We start from the raw sequence: 22,842 nt of genomic DNA, 5'->3' as shown, positions 1-22,842 counted from the left end.
GGCGTTACGGAGTATCCTAAATTCATCGTGATTTTCATTGTTCAAGGGACCCCTTACCGCCTTCCGTAGCGACTGGCACCAGCTTACGTTCCCAGCATCAGAGGAGGAGGGCTCCCTCTTCCCCACGGCCCGTCCAGCCTTTCACGTCTGTAGACGTGTCACCACGGCCGTTCTCACCCGTGTGAGGTGATCCCTCACCGCGCTGTGGGCTTGCCTCTCTCTAAGAACTTGTGATGCTGCGCACCTTTCCCCATGTGTGATGGCAATCGGCGTGCCTTCTCGGAAGCAATACGCGTTTCTGTCTTGGACCCGTTCATTCCTTGGGTTGCTTGTATTGTTTGATGCCGAACTGCACGTGGCGTTTCTACGTTTTGGACAGGAATCCCGGGTGGGTGCCTTCATTTGCAGATATTGCTTCCCATTCTGAGTCTGGTCTTTTTCTTTCCTTTGCTGCGCAAATGCTCTTCGGGTCCGTTACCTCCTGTGTTGCACTCTGACTGCTGGGCGGTGAGAGCGCGTATCAGTTTGGATAAGCCTTTCTGTAATATTTAGAGATGTTGAGCTCTTTTCATGTGATTTTTTTAAAGTTATGAGTTGTTTTCAGTTCTTTTTCTGTGACCACTGCTTAGGAGAGTTTTGGAGGGCAGTTACAATTTATTGACAGCCCAGCGGACCTTGTGAAAGTTCAGTTCAGTTGCTCAGTCGTGTCCAACTCTGTGACCCCGTGGACTGCAGCACGCCAGGCCTCCCTGTCCATCACCAACCCCTGGAGTTTTGTCAAACTTATGTCCATCGAGTTAGTGATGCCATGTCATCCTCTGTCGTCCCCTTCTCCTCCTGCCCTCAATTTAAAGCCAATAAACACAGCTTTTATATTTGTCCTTAGAAAACCCAGCCACGAGCTGGCAGCATTCCTCCATAAACTGTTTTTCCCCCACTTTTGTTTGTCGTAGAAATGTTAGTTTATATTGGAGAACACTTCATTTGTGCGATGTTGGTTTCAGGCATACAGGAACTTGGATTTCATCATACGGAGATGTTTATCTCTTCTTTTTTCCCCCTCTGTATAGGTGATTAGTGTTCAGTAGATGCTGTTTTGCTCTTCAGCAGGTCCTGTTTGATCATCTGTTTGATTATATTAATCTGGTGGCTGGGAGGATAAAGAATCCGCCTGCAACGCAGGAGATGAGGGTTCGATCCCCGGGTTGGGAAGATGCCCTGGAGGAAGGCATGGCAACCCACTCCAGGATCCTTGCCTGGAGAATCCCACGGACAGGAGACTGTCGGGGCTGCAGTCCACGGGGTCGCAAAGAGTTGGACACGACTGAGCCGCTCAGCACGCACAAATCTGTGTGTTATTAGCCAACTCTTAATGGATCCCTCATCACTAAGTTGGAGAAGGCAATGGCACCCCACTCCAGTACTCTTGCCTGGAAAATCCCATGGATGGAGGAGCCTGGTAGGCTGCAGTCCATGGGGTCGCTAAGAGTTGGACACGACTGAGCGACTTCACTTTCACTTTTCCCTTTCATGCACTGGAGAAGGAAATGGCAACCCACTCCAGTATTCTTGCCTGGAGAATCCCAGGGACGGCGGAGCCTGGTGGGCTGCTGTCTATGGGGTCGCACAGAGTCGGACACGACTGAAGCGACTTAGCAAGCATCACTGACTTCTTTGTTTTTATAAGCGTAAGTTTCTCTTCTCTGTTCCGACGTCCGTTTCTATTGGGTAGAGCAGTTCGTTTGTATCCATTTTTAGCTTCCGGCCACAGGTGGTCTCCTATGATGCTTGTTTCTCCCCGCCTCCCTTGCTTCTCTAGGTCTGATCCTCTCTGCTTCCTTCCCTCAGGCTGGACATGGCATCCTCTCCTGCTTGTTCGTGGCTGAGTTAATGGCCCCCGGTGTCTGTGTGGCCCACCTTCTTTACCCGCTCACCTGGCCCAAACACTCCGGCTGCTTCCGTGTCCTGGTCATTTTCCTGGCGCGGCTGTGATCTCCCGGGTGTACCTAGGTTTTGAAAAACCTGGGGTTTCTCTGGATCTACGCCCGTGGTCGGGGTGACCGTGTCCTAAGATGCTTCCGTGTTGAGTTTAGATTCTGAAGGACCTCCATCCTCTTCCGCCTCGTTCACGGACCATTTCTCACAAAATGGGCAAGGTGTACAGTGGTAAGATACCTCACTGGACTTTTAAGTGGCTTCTCTCTAATAAGCAGTGATGCTTAGGACGTTTTCACGTCCCTAATGCAATCTCTCCGCCTTCTCGGAAGACATGCCCATTTCAATCTATGTCCCTTTTATTTCTTGTTTTTTTCATGTGTGTGTTTTTGACACAGAGCCGCACAAGGTGTTTCTGTGTTTCGGACGCGAGTTTTCCGTGGGCATCTTGGTTTGCAAAGATTGTTTGCCATTCTGAGCGTTGTCTTTGCATGTCGGATTCCCCGTGCTGTGCAAATTCTTTTGTGGTTAACTAGATCCTGTTTTCTCACTTTGGGTGTGTATTTCCTTACTCTGAGTGGATGGCAAACCTGTCCTGCCTGTATTTTCCTCCAGAAGCTCACAGTCTTTGACCTCTGATTTAGATCTTGGTCTTTTCCGAAGTGCGTCTTTGTGTGCGGTCTTAGGGGATATTCCCATCTCGTCCTGGTTTTCATTGTTTAAGGCGCCCCTACGCTGTCCTCCACGGTGCCCGGGGCCTGTGTGGATCACCAGCGTCCCAGGAGGAGGGCCCCCTGCTCTCCCACTGCGTCTGCAGCTTTGGATGTGTGTAGTGGGTTTGACCATGTCAATTCTCAACTGTGTGAGGTGACACCTCATTGGAATTTGATTTGCCTCTCTCTTATAATTCCTGGTGTTGAGCACTTTTCATGAATCTAATGCAACCTCTATAGTTTCTTGGAAGAAATATGCATTTCCATCTTTGGCCCTTTTTTTATTTTTCATGGGTTGGTTGTGTTTTTGACATTGAGGTGTGGGAGCTATTTGTATGTTTTGGGGATGAATTTCTGGAGGCTATCTTCATTTGAAAATGTATTTTTTTCTTCCCCCCATTTTAGGGCTTTGTCTTTCCTTGAGGATGTCCTGGCTGTGTAAACGTTTTTAAGGTTAATTGGGTCCTGTTTTCACTTCTGGTTTATTTTTCATTAATCTATGTGAAAGTCGCTCAGTCCTGTCTGACTCTTTGCGACCCCGTGGACTATCCAGTCTATGGAATTCTCCAGGCCAGAATACTGGAGTGGGTAGCCAGTCCCTTCTCCAGGGGAATCTTCCCCACCCAGGAATCAAAGCGGGGTCTCCTGCATTGCAGGCGGATTCTTTACCATCAGAGCCACCAGAGAAAGCCCAGGAATACTGGAGTGGGTAGCCAGTCCCTTCTCCAGGGGAATCTTCCCCACCCAGGAGTCTAAGTGGGGTCTCCTGCATTGCAGGCGGAGTCTTTCCCAGCTGTGTTACTGGGGAAGCCCCATTATTCTAAGGGGTGGGTCCAGAAAGAACCTTCCATGGTGGATGTCAGAATGTGTCCCGCCTGTATTCCCCCCAGGAGTTTCACAGCACCTGTCCTTCCATGAGGCTCTTACGCTCTTGGCAGATTCTTTGTGTGTGGTGTTACAGAGCGCTCCAGTTTCCGTCTCTCTCTCTCCCTTTTGTAACTGTTTGAGGAGCACCCACTCTGCCGCCCTCAGTGGTCACCTTTGGCATTCCCAGGTGGTAGGAGGAGGATTCTGTTTCCTCCACAGACTGTTCAGCGCTGAGTGTTTGTGGACGGGGCCATTGTGATCGGCGCCAAGTGATTCTCCATTGAAAGCTGGTTTGCCTCTCGCTAATAATCCCTGATGCTGCGCCTTCTTCATCCCAGGAAAGCGGTTCGGTCACACCAGATGCACCTGATTTCTTTCTCTCTGTACGGCTGAGTCACAGTCCACGCTGTACGTATACCACGTCTCCGTTATCCGCTCCTCTGTCGATGGACAGCTCGGCTGCCTCCATGTCTTGAATATTGTGGCTAGTGTTGCTATGCTCATCGAGGTGCACGTATCTTTTCAAATTATCGTTTTCTCCAGGTCTATGCCCCGAGGTGAGATTGCTGGGCCATCAGTTCAGTTCAGTCGCTCAGTCGTGTCCGACTCTTTGCGACCCCATGGACTGCAGGACACCAGGCCTCCCTGTCCATCAGCAACTCCCGGAGTTTATTCAAACTCATGTCCATTAAGTCAGTGATGCCATCCAACCATCTCATCCTCTGTCATCCCCTGGTCCCACCTTCAATCTTTCCCAGCATCAGGGTCTTTTCCAATGAGTCAGTTCTTCGCATCGGGTGGCCAAAGTATCAGAGCTTCAGCTTCAGCATCAGTCCTTCCATGAACACCCAGGACTGATCTCCTTTAGGATGGACTGGTTGGATCTCCTTGCAGTCCAAGGGACTCTCAAGAGTCTTCGCCATCACCACAGTTCAAAAGCATCAATTCTGCGGCGCTCAGCTTTCTTCACCGTCCAACTCTCTCATCCATACATGACCACTGGAAAAACCATAGCCTTGACTAGACGGACCTTTGTTGACAAAGTAATGTCTCTGCTTTTTAATATGCTGTCTAGGTTGCCCATAGCTTTTCTTCCAAGCAGCAAGCGTCTTTTACCATCTGCGGCGATTTTTGAGCCCAAGAAAATAGAGTCTCTCACTGTTTCCACTGTTTCCTATCTGTTGGTCACGAAGTGATGGGACCAAATGCCATGGTCTTAATTTTTTGAATGCTGAGTTTTAAACCAGGTTTTTCACTCTCCTCTTTCACTTTCATCAAGAGGCTCTTTAGTTCCTCTTTGATTCCTGCGTATATGAAGTTGTTGAGATTTCTCCCGCAATCTTGATTCCATCTTGTGCTTCATCCAGACCAGTGTTTCTCATGATGTCCTCTGCATATAAGTTAATTAAGCAGGGTGACAATATACAGCCTTGACACACTCCTTTGCCAATTTTGAATCACTCCATTGCTCCATGTCCGGTTCTAAATGTTCCTTCTTGACCTGCGTATGGATTTCTCAGGAGGAAGGTCAAGTGGTCTGGTATTCCCATCTCTTGGAGAATTTTCCATAGTTTGTTGTGATCCACACAGTCAGAGGGTTTAGCATAGCTGATTAAGTAGAAGTAGATGTTTTAATGAAATTCCCTTGCTTTCTATAGTTCAAGGATGTTGGCAATTTGATCTCTGGTTCCTCTACCTTTTCTAAAACCAGCTTGAACATCTGGAAGTTCATGGTTCACATATTGCTGAAGCCTGGCTTGGAGAATTTTGAGCATTACTTTACTAGCGTGTGAGATGAGTACAATTGTGTGGTAGTTTGAGCATTCTTTGGCATTGCCTTTCTTTGGGATTGGACTGAAAACTGACCTTTTCCAGTCCTGTGGCCACTGCTGAGTTTTCCAGATTTGCTGACATATTGAGTGCAGCACTTTCACAGCATCCTCTTTTAGGACTTGAAATAGCTCAACTGGAATTCCATCCCCTCCACTAGCTTTGTTCGTAGTGATGCTTCCTAAGGCCCACCTGACTTCACATTCCAGGATGTCTGGCTCTAGGTGAGTGATCACACCATCGTGATTATCTGGGTCGTGAAGATCTTTTTTGTACAGTTCTTCTGTGTATTCTTGCCACCTCTTCTTAATATCTTCTGCTTCTGTTAGGTCCCTACCATTTCTGTCCTTTATTGAGCCCATCATTGCATGAAATGTTCCCTTGGTATCTCTAATTTTCTTGACGAGATCTCTAGTCTTTCTCATTCTGTTGTTTTCCTCTATTTCTTTGCATCATTCACTTAAGAAGGCTTTCTGACAAAAACCTTCACAATCCTGTAAAGTTATTCTCCACCACCGCGTCTTCAGCATTCTGGCCGGTGTGAGGTGATGCCTTGTTGTACTTTTGATTGGCGTTTCTCTAAAATTTAGCCCTGTTGGCGTCATTTCACATGACCTGTTTTTTAAAGCGTGTCAGTAACAGGTACCTGTCGGATGCTGCTCTGTGGACGTCTGCCCGATTTTTTGCAACTGTCTTGTCGATGGACGTTTTTGTTGATTCCGTGTCTTGGCCATTGCGAGTGGTGTGGTCCCCAATTATTGTCAATTATGATTTTCTCTGGGTCTAAACCACAGCTTGGATTACCGCAGTGTATGTTTTCAGGAAGTGTATTTCGTAAGGAACCTCCTTGATGGTTTTGATGGTTCCTGCACCCATTTACACCCCCACCGAGAGTGTAGGAGAATTCCCTTTTGCCTCCATCCTCTGCAGCCCATATTGTCTGTAGATGTTTTAGACCGTGGCCATTCTGACCTGTGGGAGGGCATTTTTCATGGGGGTTTTGATTTGCGTGGATTTAATGCATAGTGATGTGCAGGAATTTTCCAGGTGCTTTTTCATTTTGTACCATGTGGGTACCGTTCACCTCTCGAAATGATCTTCTTTTTTTTTTAATTCATTCATTTTTTTATTGAAGGATAACTGCCTGACAGAATTTTGCTGTTTTCTGGCAAGCCTCAGCATGAATCAGCCACAGGCGTACATGCGTCCCCTCCCTTGAGAACCTCCCTCCCACTCCTGAAACTGTCTTCTTGAAAGGTGGCCCTGTTTGAATTCCTGTCCGATTATTTCCCCCGGGGACGTGAGTGCATGGAGGTGTCATCTACAGCCCCCCAGGCCTTGTGAATCTGAAGGTCCCCAAAGCACTCCTTTTAAAGGCTCCCCACTCCAGTATTCCGGCCTGGAGAATCCCATGGACTGTATAGTCCACGGGGTCGCAAAGAGTCAGACAGGACTGAGCGACTTTCCCTTACCCAGGGTCCCCAGGAGACATCGCAGTTTTTTGGAACACCACTCTGCAGAGGGTGCTATCATCCGTAGAAGGGGGTGACCCTAAGGACGGAGCCTGGAGGTGGGAACCCCAGCCTCGGGGACACACGGTGCCCGGGGGAGCTTGGAAAGCTTTTCCAGCCCAGAGGCTCCACCGATTTTGGGGTGATGTAGGCTTGGTTTCTCTGCAGGAGGACCGCCTGGATCTGGAGACTGGGGGCTCAGGCAGATAGCAAGAGGCACCCCAGGTCCATCGTGGGGGCACGCTTCCTGCTATATCCTTCCAACTCCATCTGCCCCCAGAACCTCCAGGCTTGGGACCGAAACCAGCTCAGGCTCCAGGGATGAGACACCAGCCAGGTCACCGTGGCCCCAGGCGGGAAATAGTCAGCATTTCCTTTCCTTTCTCTCCTTTCCGCTTTTAGGAGATAATTCAAATTGAAATACACGGTCGATTGTGAAGGTTGTGGGTCTTCTCTTAACTTCTCTTTTTCCATCTGCGACACCCAGCTTCACTTATACGGAGATGTTTTCTGGTGTAGAATGTTACAGGTTCCCTTGTGACCCAGGGGTCCCTGCCGACTCTGTTTTATAAGCGCAGCGTCCGTAGGTTAGTCTGAAATAGTTCTCGTCTTCCTGCCCCACCCCTCTCTTTTCTGCTGACCGTCGGTTCTTGTCTGGGTCTGTGACACGGCTTCTGTTTGGTAAAGAGGTCGCTGTTGTTAGATGCCGGCTACGAGTGGTGTCGTAGGTCCCCTGTCTCTCCGTGTCTCCCTCGCCTCGCTCGGTTTGATGAGCTCGACCTTCTTCCTGGAGGACAGACACGGCAATCCTTCCCGCTCATTTATGGCCGAGTGATGGTCCGTCGCATTTGTATACCCCATCTTTATCCACTGGTCTCTCCCGTACACTCAGGTTGCTTCTGCCTCTTGGCTCTTTTCCTAGGGAGACAACAATCGCCGGGACACGCCTGTGTTATGAAGTTTTGGAGTTTGCCTGGCTCTATACGCAGGCGAGGGTTTGCTGTGTCCTGAGGTGCTTACTGTTCAGTTTCTTTAAAGCCCCTCCATCCTTGTTCTACCCCGGTGCAAGGACCGTTTTGTGTTTCCAGCAACAGTGCTGGAAGCTTCCCTTCTCTCCACACCCTCTGCAGCACTGCTGATGTTTGCAGATTTGGGGAGACGGCCATTCTCACCCGTATCAGGTGATATACGTCACTGGACATTGCATTTTTCCTCTCTCTGGTAATCAGTGATGCCGAGTATCTTTTCATGTGTCTTAAGGCAGTCTGTCTCCTTTCTCGGAAGACGTATCCATTTCCATCTGCGGCCTCAGTTTCTGGGGTTGCCTGTGTGTTTGATGTCGAGATGCACAAACCGCTTCTATGTTTTGGACACAAGTTCCTTCTGGGTATTTCCTCGTTTGCAAATATTGTTTCCCATTCTGAATGTTGTCTGTTTCTTTCGTTTCGGGTTTGCCTTGGTGTGCCAATTCTTTTAAGGTTCTTTAGATCCTATTTTCTTATTTTTGGTTTATATTTCATTATTCTAAGAGGTGGACCCCCAGAGAACTTCCTGAGATGGATATCAGCGTGGGTCCCACCTTATGAGTTCCTGACAGATTTCAGAGTATCTGTCCTTCCATCCAGATCTTTATCTTATTTGGAGTTTGGTAATAACATATACACATTAACATATATCCAAAAGGTGACTTTAAGAAGCTATTGCAGAGCACAGGGCTGTATACTGAACACACTGTAATTTTCTATTGAGGAAAAAGAACCCCAAAATCAAAAGATAAAAATCTATGTATAAGTGAGTCAAGTTCCTGTACGTGTGAGACAAACACGTCAGAAATCAACTCTGCCCCAAGATAGAATAACAATGAATGCACAGAAAAGGGAAACAATGAAAACCAAACCCTTCACTTACCTGTCATCCCTAACATTTTTTTTTAAAAATGATCTTTAAGTTGCTTTTCGCAGTATGTGCGTCTGTTTCGGTCGGGGGAACTATCTCAGCGGTAACCTGCGCTATTTGTTTCTGTGACTCCTTCAGTTGCTGTGGTCATCACTCCGTCCGGCCACGCTGCTTTCACTGGCGTTCTTCCGTTCCGACTGATGACTGAGCACTCTTCCAGTGCAGAGATGGGCCGCTTTGTCTTCACTGTCCTGTCGATGGACCATTTGGTTGATTCTGTACCTTAAGAAAGAAAGAATGAGTCCCCTCAGTCGTGTCCGACTCTCCGTGACCCCGTGAACTGTAGCCCATCAGATCCCTCTGTCCATGGGATTCTCCAGGCGAGAACCCTGGAGTGGGTTGCCATGCCCTCCTCCAGGGGATCTTCCCGACCTGGGGATCGAACCCAGGCCTCCCGCGTTGGCAGGCAGAGTCTTTCCCAGGTGAGACACCAGGGTAGCCCCTGGTCCAGTGTCTGGGCTCTTGTAAATCGTGCTGCCCTGAAAATCAGGAGGGTGGGTGTCCTTTTCCTTATTTTTGTCCGGGTCTAGCCCAGAATGTCATCGTCCGATCCAGTGGTTTCTGGACGGTGAGGTTTTGGAGGAGCGTTCATGCCGTTTTCCGTGGCTCCTGCACCGATTCACGTCCCCACCAAGAGTGTAGGAGGATTCTCCTCTTCCTCCACCCTCTGGAGCCCTTAGTGTTTGCAGATTTCCTTGATGATGGCCGTTCTGACCGGCGTGAGATGGTGCCTCACTGGAGTTTTCATTGCCTCTGTCTCTATTACTGATGCATAGCATCTTGTGGGTCTGTGCGCCTTCTTGGAAGCAATATCCATGTCGATCTTTGGCCCCTGAATTCCTTGGGTGGCTTGTGTTTTAGGACTTCCCTGGTGGCTCAGCTGGGAAAGAATCCGCCTGCAGTGCGGGAGACCTGGGTTCGGTCCCTGGGTTGGGAAGATCCCCTGGAGAAGGGAGAGGCTACCCCCTCCAGGATTCTAGGGCTTCCCCGGTGGCTCAGCTGGTAAAGAATCTGCCTGCAGTGCGGGAGACCTGGGTTCGATTTCTGGATCGGGAAGATCCATTGGAGAAGGGAACGGCTACCCACTCCAGGATTCTAGGGCTTCCCTGGTGGCTCAGCTGGTAAAGAATCCGCCTGCAGTGCGGGAGACCTGGGTTCCATCAGTGAGTTGGGAAGAGCCCCTGGAGAGAGGGGTATGGTTGTTTGCATTTTAGATATTGACCTGTAGGAGATCTTTGTATGATTTCGAAGTGAATTTCTTCTGTGCATCTTTGTTTGCAAATGTTTTCTCCCACTTGAGGGTTGTCAGTCCTTTTCTTGAGGGTTTCCTTTGCTGTGCAAACGCATTTCAGGTAAAGGAGTCCTCTTTTCTATCCTTTTTATTTTTCATTATTCAAATGGTGGATCCTAAATGAAAATCTGGGATTTATGTCACCGATTGTCCAGGTGTAGTTTCCTCAGTGGTTTCATAGAAGCCGTCCTCACAATGATATCTCTATACTGTTGGGAGTTTATGTTCCTGTACGGTATCAGGCAGTGTTCTAATCTCCTTCTCTTTTTTATCATCTAAGGAATCTCCCCTTTGTCCTGGAAAGGGGCTGTTAGCGATTCACCTTCCCAGCATCCGAGGAGAGGGCTTCCCTTTTCTGCACAGCCTCGCCAGTATTCAATATTTGTAGACTTTTTTTTTTTTTTTGGACAGTAGCCATTCTGATGGGCATGGAGTGATACCTCAAGAAATCTGATTGACTTCTTTCTCATAATTCCTGATTCTTAACATTTTCCATGTGCCTAATGCAATCTGGGTGCATTCTTGGAAGAACTATGCATGTAGACCTTTGGTTCTTCTTTTTCTTGGGTTGTTTGTGGTTTTGATTTTGAGATACACGAGCTGTCTGTATGTTTTGCAGATACATTTCTGTGGGTATCTCCATTTGAAACTATTTTTTTTTCCCCATCCTGAACATTGTCTTTCTCTTTCCTTTAGGATGTCCTTGGCTGTGGAAATGCTTTTAAGGTTAATTAGGACACGGTTTCCCATTTTTGCCTCTTTTTTTCCCCATTATTCTAATGGGTGTGTCCAAAAGGAAGGTGCTGCGATGGATGTGAGAACGTGTGTGCCGTGTATTTTCCACGAGAATTTCATACTTACTGTCCTTACATGTGGATCTCTGTGCTGTTTGGAGTTTATTATTTCTTTAAAAATTGATTCATCAATTTTAACTGGAGGCTGATTAGCTTGCGACGTCGTGGTGGTTTTTGCCAGACGTCGACATGAATTGGCTGCCGGTGTACTGGTCTCCCACCTGGAGTTTATTTTTGCGTGTGGTGTTCTGGAATATTCTAATTTCACGCTCGTTTTCATCGTCTTAAGGAACCTCCACGCTGTCCGCCATGGTGGCTGGCACCCGTGTACGTTCCCAGCATCGGAGGAGGAGGGTTTCCTGATTGTCACAGCGTCTCCAGCATTTAACGTTTGTGGAGGGTTTGGCAGTGTCCCTTCTGACCGGCGTGAAGGGTTTCCTCCTTGTATCACTGAGTTGCGTTTTCCTAACATTTAGGCTTGTCGACATCGTTTCGGGTGATTTTTTTTGTTTGTTTTAAACCGTGTGAGTTAAAGATACCTCTTGGCACTGTGATCCTCTGCCCGGTTTTGAATTTCTTTTTTTGCTGACCACCCAGAAGATTTCATGAAGGCGGTTGTTTCTTCACATAGAACCCTGAGGACCTTGGGCTTCCCCGGTGGCTCAGCTGGTGAAGAATCCGCCTGCAATGCGGGAGACCTGGGCTCGGTCCCTGGGTTGGGAAGATCCCCTGGAGAAGGGAAAGGCCACCCACTCCAGTGTTCTGGCCGGGAGAATTCCACGGACTGTATAGTCCATGGGGTCGCAGAGAGTGGGACACGACTGAGCGCCTTACACTCCCTCCCTGAGGACCTTGTGAATATCAAGTGCCCTTCAGCACAGCCTTTAAGCTGTTGTTTCAACAACGGTCGCAAGGCAACTGCAGCGCTTCCGCGTCCCGCACGGTTCCTCTCTGTATTGTCGCTGTTTCACTATATTGGAGTAGAGTTGATTTCATACGTTGTTGCTTTTTGTCACACCCTCTGCAGCACTGAATGTTTGTAGAGTTTTAGAGAAAGGGCCCTTCTGACGGGTACGCGGTTATACTTCCTGAAGTTGCATTTGCCTCTGTGAATAATTTCAGACGCGGGGCATTTTTCATCTGCCTAATGCCCTCTGTGTGCCTGCCTGCAAGAAATGTGCATTTTGACCTCTGGCCCATTTCTCCTTGGGTTGTTTGTGTTTTTATATTGAAGGGCCTGAGCTGTTTGTATGTTGTGGACTCGGATACCTTGTGGGCGTCCTTGTTTGCAAAGATAGTTTCCCATTCTGAGTGTTGTCTTTTTCTTCCATTTGGTGGTGGTTTAGTTGCTAAGTCGTGTCCAACTCTTGCGACCCCATGGACTGCAGCCCGCCAGGCTCCTCTGTCCATGGGATCCTCCAGGCAAGACCACTGGAGTGGGTTGCCATGTCCTCCTCCAGGGGCTCTTCCCAACCCAGGGATTGAACCCAGATCTCCTGCATTGCAGGCAGATGCTTTACCGACTAAGCTACGAGGGAAGATTTCTTTCATTAGGATTTCCTTTTGCTGTTCAAATTCTTAGAAGGTTATTTAGAACCCGTTTTCTTAATTTTGCTTTATGTTTCAGTGTCCTAAAAGAACTTGGCTCCCAAAACAACTTGTCGTGATGGATGTCAAAGCGTGTTCTGCCGATATTTTCCTCGAGAGTTTCCCTGTATCTGCCCTTTGGTTTAGATCTTTATCTTTTTTTTAGAGTTTCTCTTTGTGTACGGCCTTAGGGAATATTCTAATTTCTTTGTGGTTTTCACCGTTTAAGGCACCCCCACCCTGTCCTCCAGGTGGCTGTCATCTATTTATATTCCCAGCATCAGATGAGGAGGGTGCCCTTTTGTCCACAGCGTCTGCAGCATTCGCTGTCAGCAGAGGGTTTGACAGTGGCCATGCCGACCCGTGAGAGGTGACACCTCGTTGTAGAATTGATATTAGCCCTTCCCTAATATTTGGCTGTGTTGAGATCATTTCATGGGATTTTTTTCTTAATGAGTGTGAGTTAAAGGTACCTGTTGACATTGACTTCATGATCATCTGTCGGATCTTGAGTTCTTGTTTGCTGACCACCCCGAGGAGACTTCTAGGAGGGCAGTGGTTCTTTCCTTCCAGCCCTGCAGACCTTGGGAATATTAAGCGCCCGTTAACACCGCTTTTATAGTTGCTATTACCAAACGTGGCCACAGTGTGGGAGCATTACTCCGGGCAATGCTTGTTCTTTTTTTTCCCCTTTGTTCTTTCATTGTTTATATTGGGGTAGAGTTGATGATCGCTGTTACGTTTGTCTCGGGTGAGCGGGAACGTGGTTCAGTGAGACACAGACGTGTGTATGTTTCTTTTCCGGTTCCTTTTGCCATATGAGGTGATTCCTGTGTGTTCACTAGACTGCCCTGTGCTATTCGATAGGTCCATTTTCACCATCTGTGACGTATATATTCACGCCTGGGAAAATCCCACGGATAGAGCAGCCCGGTGGGCAACGAATGCTCCATCGGGTCACAGACTCGGACACGACCGAAGCGCTTGAGCCTGCTCACCCAAACTGCGTTTGTTATTAGCCAATTCAATTTTTCCCTTGTTCCTAACATTTAAAAAAATTTTGTTTTGAGAATCGTAAGTTGGTTTTCAAACTTGAGGGCTTTCCTGGTGGCTCAGACCATAAAGAATCCACCTGCAACGCTGGAGATCTGTGTTTGATCCCTGGGTGGGGAAGATCCTCTGGAGGAGGAAATGGCAACCCACTCCAGTATTCTTGCCTGGAGGATCCCATGGACAGAGGAGCCTGGTTGGTTGTAGTCCACGGGGTTGCAAACAGGCAGACAGGACTGAGTAACTAACATTTGCTAAGTTTGTGAGTGTGTCTGTCATGGTAAAATTGTTGATTTGCATAAATTTCTAGAACATACTTGGTGGTGGTCTGTCTTTTTCTGTCTTTCTCTCTCTGACTTCCTTTCCTTAGTATGATAATCACTTGGTCCATCCGTGCTGCTATCAATGACATTAATCCGTTCTTTTTCTTGGCTGAGTAGTATTCCAGTAAAAAAGTTAGGCACTTGTTTGATCTGTCCAGAATGAGCAAGGAAAGCCTTTTTATTTTTATTTTTTTGGCAGCAGGAGGTTGTGGAAAGAGACAAGCCTGGGGCTTGGCAGGCAGCACTAGCGTGAGCTGTGGGTGATTCGTCAGATGACGTATGACGTCAGGGGGGTCAGACGAGGCTGATGGCTTCACGACCGTCTGCGGTGTGTGGGGGCTGCTCCCAGGGTGGGGCAGGAAGTACACAAAGGTTTAAGGGGGGAGCGTGGTCACTGCTGAGGGTCCTGAGACCTGGTGCCCCCTCTGCACCCCGTATAGTCTTCCTGACTCCCTACCTCTCCCCACTGACTCCAAAACCACAGAGCAGCCTCCGCAGAGGGTGAGAGGAGAGAGGCGGCCCCCAGGAGGCCCTCCTCCCCCCTCCTCCCAGGACCCTACTCCCCCTACAGACATCTCCGCCTCCCTGAATCCTCGTCATGCCCAGCCTCTCCCCCAGCCTGTGTGGACACCCCCACTCCTGCCCCTGCATTGCACAGCTGACCCGGTGACCTGGAGCTCCACCCCGGTGGGTGGAGGACCCGGGTCTTTGCTCAGCTCAGGGGCCCCCGGGGCGTTGCTCAGGGTGACCCCCACCAGACTCCGCATGGTTCTCACGGGCCCATCTCTTCGTGTTCCAGGTCCGAGGGCGAAAGGCTGCAGTTCATGCAGGGCCTGCAGGACGTGTGGAAGCTGGAGGGGACGAGGGTGCTGGCCGCCTTCGACCTGTCCCCCTTCCCTCTCATCTGCGACCTCGGGGGTGAGTGTCCACCCCGGACGTTGGAGCTGTGTTTGGAATTGTGTTTGTAGACCCTAGGGCTTCCCTGGTGGCTCAGATGGTAAGGAATCTGCCTGCAATGCAGGAGACGCAGGTTTGATCCCTAGGTCGGGAAGATCCCCTGGAGCAGGGCATGGAAACCCACTCCAGTATTCTTGCCTGGCGAATCCCATGGACAGAGGAGCCTGGCGGGCTACCGTCCATGGGGTCACAGAGAGTCGGACACGACTGAAGTGACTTAGCACGCACGCACACAATATTGAATGGATTTCCTTGTGCTATACGGTAGAAACTTGTCAAGTATCAGTGTGATTTATAGGAGCGTGTCCATGTCCGTCCCAGTCTCCTCATTTATCCCTCCCCTCTTTCCCCTTTGGTAGCTATCTGTTTGTTTCCAATGTCCCAGAGTCTGTTTCTGTTTTGTGCATGAGTTCCTTTGTATCACATTTTAGGTTCCACGTATGAGTGACATCACGTGGTATTTGCCTTTCTCTGTCGGATGGACTTCACTTAGTACCATCGTCTCTAGGTCCATCCACACTGTGGCAAATGGCATTGTTTTGCTCTTTTTCATGGCTGCGTAATATTCCACTGTCTATGTGTACCACACCTTCTCTATCCATTCCTCTGTCGATGGATATTTAGGTTGAGGTTATTTTATCAAAGCAGATTCCCTGACGGTGGGATGGTCATGCTGCTGGCCTCTGGAGGGAGGTCCCCATGTCTCACCCGGGTGTTCCCCGGAAATGTCTCCCACAGGGAGACATTGGCCTGTCTTCCTGTAGCATCTGCCCAGGGGCTTCCTCTATCTGGCCATTGTCTGTCCTTGGGTGGGCAAACAGCCTGGCACGAGAGGAAGCTGTCAGATCAGAGTCTACACGGGAGCTTGGCGTGTGGGTTGGTCCAGGCAGGAAGATGCCTTAGATGCGTGGCTTTGTCGGTGAGCCTGTAACCATGGAGACCAGACTGTGGGTACCACTCGGGTCTGCGGGCTGTCACAGTCCATGTCCTCTTGCAGGCGGTTCTGGGGCTCTGGCCAAGGCGTGCGTGTCCCTGTACCCGGGATGTCGGGTCATCGTGTTTGACATCCCAGGAGTGGTGCAGATGGCAAAGAGACATTTCTCAGCTTCAGAGGACGAGCGGATCAGCTTCCATGAAGGTGGGTGTCTGGAACACTGTCTGTGTCCACAGGGAAACAGATGGGTCCTGGTGGGCTGGGGAGACAGCGACAGTGGGCGGTCAGCATGGCTTCCTGGATCGTCCAAATACACCCCCTTAAAGTGGAGCTTCCAGGTGGCTCAGTGGTAAAGAATCCGCCTGCTAGTGCAGAAGACGCAAGAGACGCGGGTTCGATCCCCGGGTCGGGAAGATCCCCTGGAGAAATAAACAGCAACCCACTCCAGCATTCTTGCCTGGAGAATCCCATGGACAGAGGAGCCTGGTGGGCCACGGTCCATGGGGTCGCAGAGTCGGACACGACGGAGCGCACAGGCATTTAAACCTAGAACGGTGATGCAGGGCGGATGGAAAATGTGGGAGGGTATTGCTTTCCTGCAGTTAATTCTTTCCTGACTGTTGCACTGGGTTCAGCCAGAGTGTAAACAGGACTTTAGGAAATAAGGTCCCTGAAGAGGTGATGGAGTGAGGGGTCTGAGATGAGGTCCTCCTGGATGGGGGTGGCCCTAAACCCCGTGACAGGGTCCTTATAAGACACAGAAGAGGAGAGACACGGCCACAGAGGAGAAGCCACGTGGAGACGGAGGTGGAGACGGAGGGAGGCGGCCACCAGCCCAGGGACGGCCGGAGCCCCCAGAAGCTGGAAGAGGCGGGGAGGAGCCTCCCCTGGAGGCAATGAGGGACGAGGGTTGAAGGGAAGGTGAGGGGACAGTTACTGGCTGAGGACGCAGAAGCTTCTCGGACGTCCCAAGGCTCAGAAACCATAGCGGCTTTGCGGACCGCTGCAAGGGACTTGCGGTTGCCTTGGAAACGTGGGGCGCGGCTCCGAGCGGTGGGCCGTCACTTACTACCAAGGTCTGACCGGCAGACACCCTGTACCTCTGTGTGTGGACGCACCTGGCTGTTTGTGCTTCTTTTTCTCTGCTGTCTCAGGAGGAAGACATCGGGTGGGGGTATCATTTCTGTCCACTCTGAGATCTGCTAAAATCTCTATTATTATTATTATTTTGGCCGTGGGATGCAGCTTGTGGGATCTTGGTTCCCTGACCTGGGATGGAACCTGTTTTCTCGGTAATGAAAGCAGAGTCCTAACCACTGGACACAGGGGAATTAATTCCTTATTATTATTTTTTTAAAAAGTTCACCTCCAAGTTCACGGCATCTCAAGAGACAGGCCACCAGCGTTCCATCCAGGGCCGTATGTGGGGCTGACACTGACTGAGCCGGGGGAAGGGTCATCTCCTTTCCAACTACTCTGCGTCCGACAGGCAGATTTCGAGGTCACCAGAATGTGCCACACTGTGTCCTTGAAGGACTGGGTGCTGCCTTTATGTAAAATTCTGAAATTTAGACAATCAGGAAGTTTTCGTTTTTTTGCGGGCGGAATGGGGGGCTTAATGTTGGATTTTTTTAAACCGTTGAATGAAGATATATTGAATCTGAATGACTGAGTTTGGGGGGCCCCCTTAGATTTTGTGCTCAGAAGGACGACCTCAGTGTGATCTTAACCCTAGTTCCCACCTCTAGGGCATCTTCTGGGAGATGCACACGCCATCGACGTCAGTTTTGTGCCTGACCTGGGAAATGGGACGAAGAGGGGGACTTTGGGGGACTTCCTTGGTGGCCCAAGTGGCTAAGACTGTGAGCCTCCAGTGCAGGGAGCCCTGGTTCCACTCCTGGTCCAGGAGCTAAGATCCGGCAAGACCCAGTGCAAGAAAGAAAGAAAGAATAGGGTGGGGGAGGGAAGGCTGAGAAAGGGAAAAAAAGAAGAAAGAATAAGAGAAGAAGAAAAAAGAAAGCAGGAAAGACAGTACAGGTCCCATTGGTTTTTAAAAAAAAAAGAGAAGAAAAAGGAGCAGGCTTTGAAGTTGGGAAAACTAGATGGATGTGAAAATGAAAGTGTCAGTCACTCAGTCAGGTTCAACTCTTTGCAACTGCATGGATTGTAGCCCGCCAGGCTCCTCCGTCCATGGGATTCTCCAGGCAAGGAGACTGGAGCGGGTTGCCATTCCCTTCTCCAGGGGGCTCTTCCCTACCTAGGGATCAAACCCTGGTCTCCTGCATTGGCAGCTGGATTCATTACCACTGAGCCACCCGGAAAGCCCAGGAAGGTTGGGGACCCCTGCTTTAAGGATGCTATTTACATGAGACTTGCTGAAATAAAGTAGAAATAAAACCGTCGTCCAGAGCTGGTGCGGAAACGGGCCCCAAAGGGAACGTTCCATCGTTCGGCATCGTCTCACCGTCACGGAGACGTCTTGTGTTTTGAGCGAGGTCGGGAGGTCAGCGGCGGGGATTATCTGGGGACAGATCCATGTGTACAAGTGACCCTGTCATGCTGGGCGTCGGTGTCCTCACGTGGAATCGACAGGCAGTCTGACGAGAGGCCCCCGCCCCCTGTTGCAGGGGATTTCTTCAAAGACCCCCTCCCGGAGGCGGACCTGTACATCCTGGCCAGGGTCCTGCATGACTGGACCGATGCCAAGTGCTCCCACCTGCTGGAGAGACTCTACCAGGCCTGCAGGACAGGTAGGTGGTGGGGACGCGGGGCGCCGTGCCTGGGGGTCCGCTCAGGGCAGAGTTACAGGTGTCTCGACGTGACGAGGGCTCGGAAAGCACGTCCCGTGGGCGTAGACCGGCCTCTGTGTGTGAGGAGGTTGGAGTTCCGGCTGCCCTCCGGAGGCTGCCTGCCTTTTCGAGACATCACCACGTCACGGGCTGCCTAATATCGTCTCTTTTTCACCACTTTCTTCCATTTTCCCCCTTGGAGTTGCGGTTCTTGTAGTACAGTATCATTTTCAGAAGTGAAGTCATTCATGGATGGGTGTTTCTAGACCCCTTCTGTGGGGGATCCCTAGGAAGCGTGTTGAACAAAAGTGAGTTATTTATGTTTCAATGCATAGTGACATTCGCTACTTGACGGTGACTTGAGTTTTTTTTTTTTTTGACTTTGTGTTTGTGTAGAGGGATGTTTGAAACCTTGGTCCTTAAAATCTATTTTTACTGATTCATTTCTTTAGCTGTGCTGGGCCTTAGCCACAGCACTGGAGATCTTCCATCTTCGTCGTGGCTTGCAAACTCTTAGGTGTAGCAAGCAGGAGCTAGTTCCCTGAGCAGGCAAGGAACCCGGGTCTCCTGCTTTGAGAGCACAGAGTCTTAGCCAGTGGACCACCAGGGAGGTCCCTCATTGGACACTAATATCATTATTATTATTTGTTTGCCTTGTTCTGGTCCATACATGATATCATTCGAAAGGAACAAAAAGCAAGGTTAGTACAAACAGGAAAATTGCCGAGGAATGGATATATATGTATCCATAGCCTGGAGAATCCCACGGACAGAGGAACCTGGTGGGCTACAGTCCATGGTGTCGCACAGAGTCAGATATGACTCAAGCGACTCAGCACACAGCACTCAAGCGACTCAGCACACAGCACTCAAGAGACTCAGCACACAGCACTCAAGAGACTCAGCACACAGCACTCAAGAGACTCAGCACACAGCCACATACGGCTGATTCCCTTTGCTGTATGGCAGAAACTAATGCAACATTGTAAAGAAACTATACTTCCGTGAAAAATCAGTTAAAAGAAGAAAGAAAAATATAAAAAAGTTGCCAAGTGGGGTAGTGGCTTGCCTGCAGTTTTTCTGTTTAGAATATGCATGGCTCGGCGTCTCCAAGGTCACAGAAACTATGAATTTCTCCCAGAGGTGATGCTGTGTGGTCTCTGGTTCTCTCCCTGTGTTTCAGCTCAGTCGCTCAGTCGTGTCCGACTCTTTGCGACCCCATGGACTGCAGCACGCCAGGCCTCCCTGTCCATCACCAACTCCCAGAGTTTGCTCAGACTCACGTTCATTGAGTCAGTGATGCCATCCAACCATCTCACCCTCTGTCGTCCCCTTCTCCTCCCGCCCTCAATCTTTCCCAGCATCAGGGTCTTTTCCAGTGAGTCGGCTCTTCCCATCAGGTGGCCAAAGGATTGGAGCCTATACACATATATATACACAAATCCCAGGTGATGCTAGTGGTAAAGAACTCTCCTGCCAATGTAGGAAACGTAGGAGACGCAGGTTTGATCCCTGGATTGGGAAGATCCCCTGGAGGAGGGCATGGCAACCCACTCCAGTATTCTGGCCTGGAGAATCCCATGGACAGAGGAGCCTGGCGGGCTCCAGTCCACGGGGTCTCAGAGAGTCAGACACGACTGAGCGACGGAAGATGCACATTGTAACACATAAAGCATGTTACATTTACATTGTATGTATTAAGCGTTTATTTTTAAATAATAAATGAATAAATGGATGTCAAGAATATAAAATAATAGTTATGTAACTTGTGTTATTTTTGGATATTCTTAAAAGTAAATATTAAGAAAAATGTTAAAATGTAAAAATTTTAAATGTTAAAATACTATATATTTACAGTAACACTATAATACATTTGTATATGTAGTTACATTACGGGATGTGAAAGTCACTCAGTCGTATCCGACTCATTGCAACCCCGTGGACTATACAGCCCATGGAATTCTCCAGGCCAGAATACCGGAGTGGGCAGCCGTTTCCTTCTCCAGGGGATCTTCCCAACCCAGGGATGGAACCCAGGTCTCCTGCATTGCAGGTGGATTCTTTACCAGCTGAGCCACCGGGGAAGCCCAAGAATATTGGAGTGGGTAGCCTTTCCCTTCTCTAGTGGATCTGCCCAACCCAGGAATCGAACCGGGGTCTCCTGCATTTCAGGCAGATTCTTTACTAGCTGAGCTATCAGGGATACCCATGTATATATGGGTATGTGTGTATATGTATGTGTGTATTACAAGTGTTTGCATCTGTATGTATGTGTGCATGAATATGTATTGACACACTCAGATGTCACATGCATGGTGCAAACACGACCTTACAGATGGCTCTCGCCGCTGGACAGCGCAGCTAGGAGAAAGCCCCAGTTCTGGAGGCAAAGCTCTTTTCCTCACGTTCTCGCTGCTTGGAGGTCCCTTCTCAGCCTCTCCCCACGAGCCTCCTACTGATGGTCAGCCACACTGTGTCTGCATCGTTGCAAATTACTCCCAGTAACGCACAGACCTTACTCTGATGTCTGGGGGAGGGAGTGTGGGCATTCCTAGCCACGAGATCCACTGTCCAAAAAGGACCTGGGACTTGGTGACTTTTCAATGAAGCCAGGAAAAAGTGGCTTAGGACGTGGCGTTTGGTCTGAGAATCGGGAACGGAATAAATGGGTCAGAACGTGTAGAAACTTTACTTCCATCGCTTGATTGGCACACTCTCCTTTGAGCTTTCAGAGAAAATAACGTGACACATCCTTTTGTGGACTTGTTTCTGAGCGACGAGGTTAGAAAGTAAGAAAGAACAGTCACGCGTCATTTCTCGGGTCTGCGTTCCGAATGATGCATTTTGAGTACCGATGCTTCTTTCTCCCGCCCCCTCCCGCCTCTGCCCCCGTCGTCACGTGGTTCCTCCTCTGTCTCTGTGCGTCTCCCCTGTTCCTCATAAGGACCCTGTCCTTGCATGGCGACCCTCTCCAGCATTGCTGGCTGGAGAGTCCCACGGACACAAGGAGTCTGGTGGGGCCACAGTCCACTCCACAGGGTTGGAGAGAGTCAGACCCGACTGAAGCGACTGAGCTCGCAGCTGGTTACACCCCGTGTAGCCAGGAGGGGTGGACGCTGTGTGTAGACACAGCCCTGCACCCTGGGGTGGACGGTCCTGCAGCCACGGGCCACGCGGGCCACTGGGCTGGAAGGAAAGAGGGGAGCATGGGTGTGTGTCCCGGGTCAGGGTCTGTGCCGTGGGGGATCCTGTAGGAGATCGTGGGTCAGAGTCTGTGCTGCAGGGGGGTCCCGGGTCAGGTTCTGTGCTGCGGGGGGTCCTGGGTCAGGGTCTGTTCTGTGAGAGGTCCCAGGTCAGGATCTCTCCTGTGGCGGGTCCTGGGTCAGGGTCTGTGCTGTGGGGGATCCTGTAGGAGGTAGTGGGTCAGGGTCCATCCTGTGGGGGGTCCCAGGTCAGGGTGTGTCCTGTGGGGGGTCCTGGGTCAGGGTCTGTGCTGCGGGGGGTCCCGGGTCAGGGTCTGTCCTGCGGGGGGTCCTGGATCAGGGTCTGCCCTGTAGGGAAGGTGGGAGATGCCCGGAGCTCATGCTGGCCTGCAAGGCGGGGATGCTGGGATGGCCGCCGGGTGAGGAGAGAGGGTCCCGGGTCCCGGGTCCCGGCTGACCCTCGCCCCCCCTCGCCCTCCCCGCGGCAGGTGGCGGCATCCTGGTCATCGAGACCCTCCTGCAGGCGGGCGGGCGGGGCCCGCTGAGCACGCTGCTTTACTCGCTGAACATGCTGGTGCAGACCGAGGGCCGCGAGCGGACCCCCGCCCAGTACCGCGCGCTCCTGGCCCCCGCCGGCTTCCGAGACGTGCGCTGCTGCAGGACCGGGGGCACCTATGACGCTGTCTTGGCCAGGAAGTGATCCCCGGCAGCGTGTGTGATCCCCCGTCACGACGCCAAACCTGCAATAAAGACATGGTCTTGCTCACATTTCTTTTTTGTCTTTTTCTTCTTTTTTCCCCCATTGTCTGTTTTACACTTTTCTTGTTTTTCTGCCCAACTGAGGGATACGAGGTTTATGCCCACAGATGGGCTCTTTGCCTTTTATCTTACTTTACTTCATTATCCTTATTTTCATTGATTCCAGTCCGTTCTGTTTTGCTTCCTTCCTGGGATGGAGTGAAGGGTCTGAGATGAGGTCCCTCCTGGATGGGGGTGGCCCTAAACCCCGTGACAGGGTCCTTATAAGACACAAAAGAAGAGAGACAAGGACACAGAGAAGCCACGTGGAGACGGAGGCGGAGACGGGTGGGAGGCGGCCACC

At 50.3% G+C, this 22,842-nt stretch overlaps 1 protein-coding gene across 3 annotated transcripts in view; it reads left to right on the top strand.

The window, feature by feature from the left end:
* LOC145536415 (acetylserotonin O-methyltransferase) overlaps positions 1-22,506 on the top strand; it is a 34,055-nt gene extending 11,549 nt beyond the window's left edge. Inside the window, exons 5-8 of one of the 3 annotated variants that reach the window (XM_081565761.1) lie at positions 14,657-14,775; positions 15,812-15,952; positions 18,376-18,498; positions 22,229-22,506. In XM_081565761.1, coding sequence (XP_081421887.1) covers positions 14,657-14,775; positions 15,812-15,952; positions 18,376-18,498; positions 22,229-22,440 — 595 coding nt within the window. In that variant the 3' untranslated portion in view covers positions 22,441-22,506. Of the gene's footprint in view, positions 1-14,656; positions 14,780-15,758; positions 15,953-18,375; positions 18,499-22,228 lie in introns of all 3 variants that reach the window. The other 2 variants (XM_081565760.1, XM_081565762.1) reach the window with 2 other exon arrangements.
* Positions 22,507-22,842: the final 336 nt, after the last annotated feature.

Source organism: Giraffa tippelskirchi, chromosome X, assembly GCF_054371585.1.
Source record: "Giraffa tippelskirchi isolate mGirTip1 chromosome X, T2T-mGirTip1v1.2.pri, whole genome shotgun sequence".
Lineage (NCBI taxonomy): Eukaryota > Metazoa > Chordata > Mammalia > Artiodactyla > Giraffidae > Giraffa > Giraffa tippelskirchi.
This window is presented reverse-complemented; position numbering and strand designations above follow the sequence as displayed.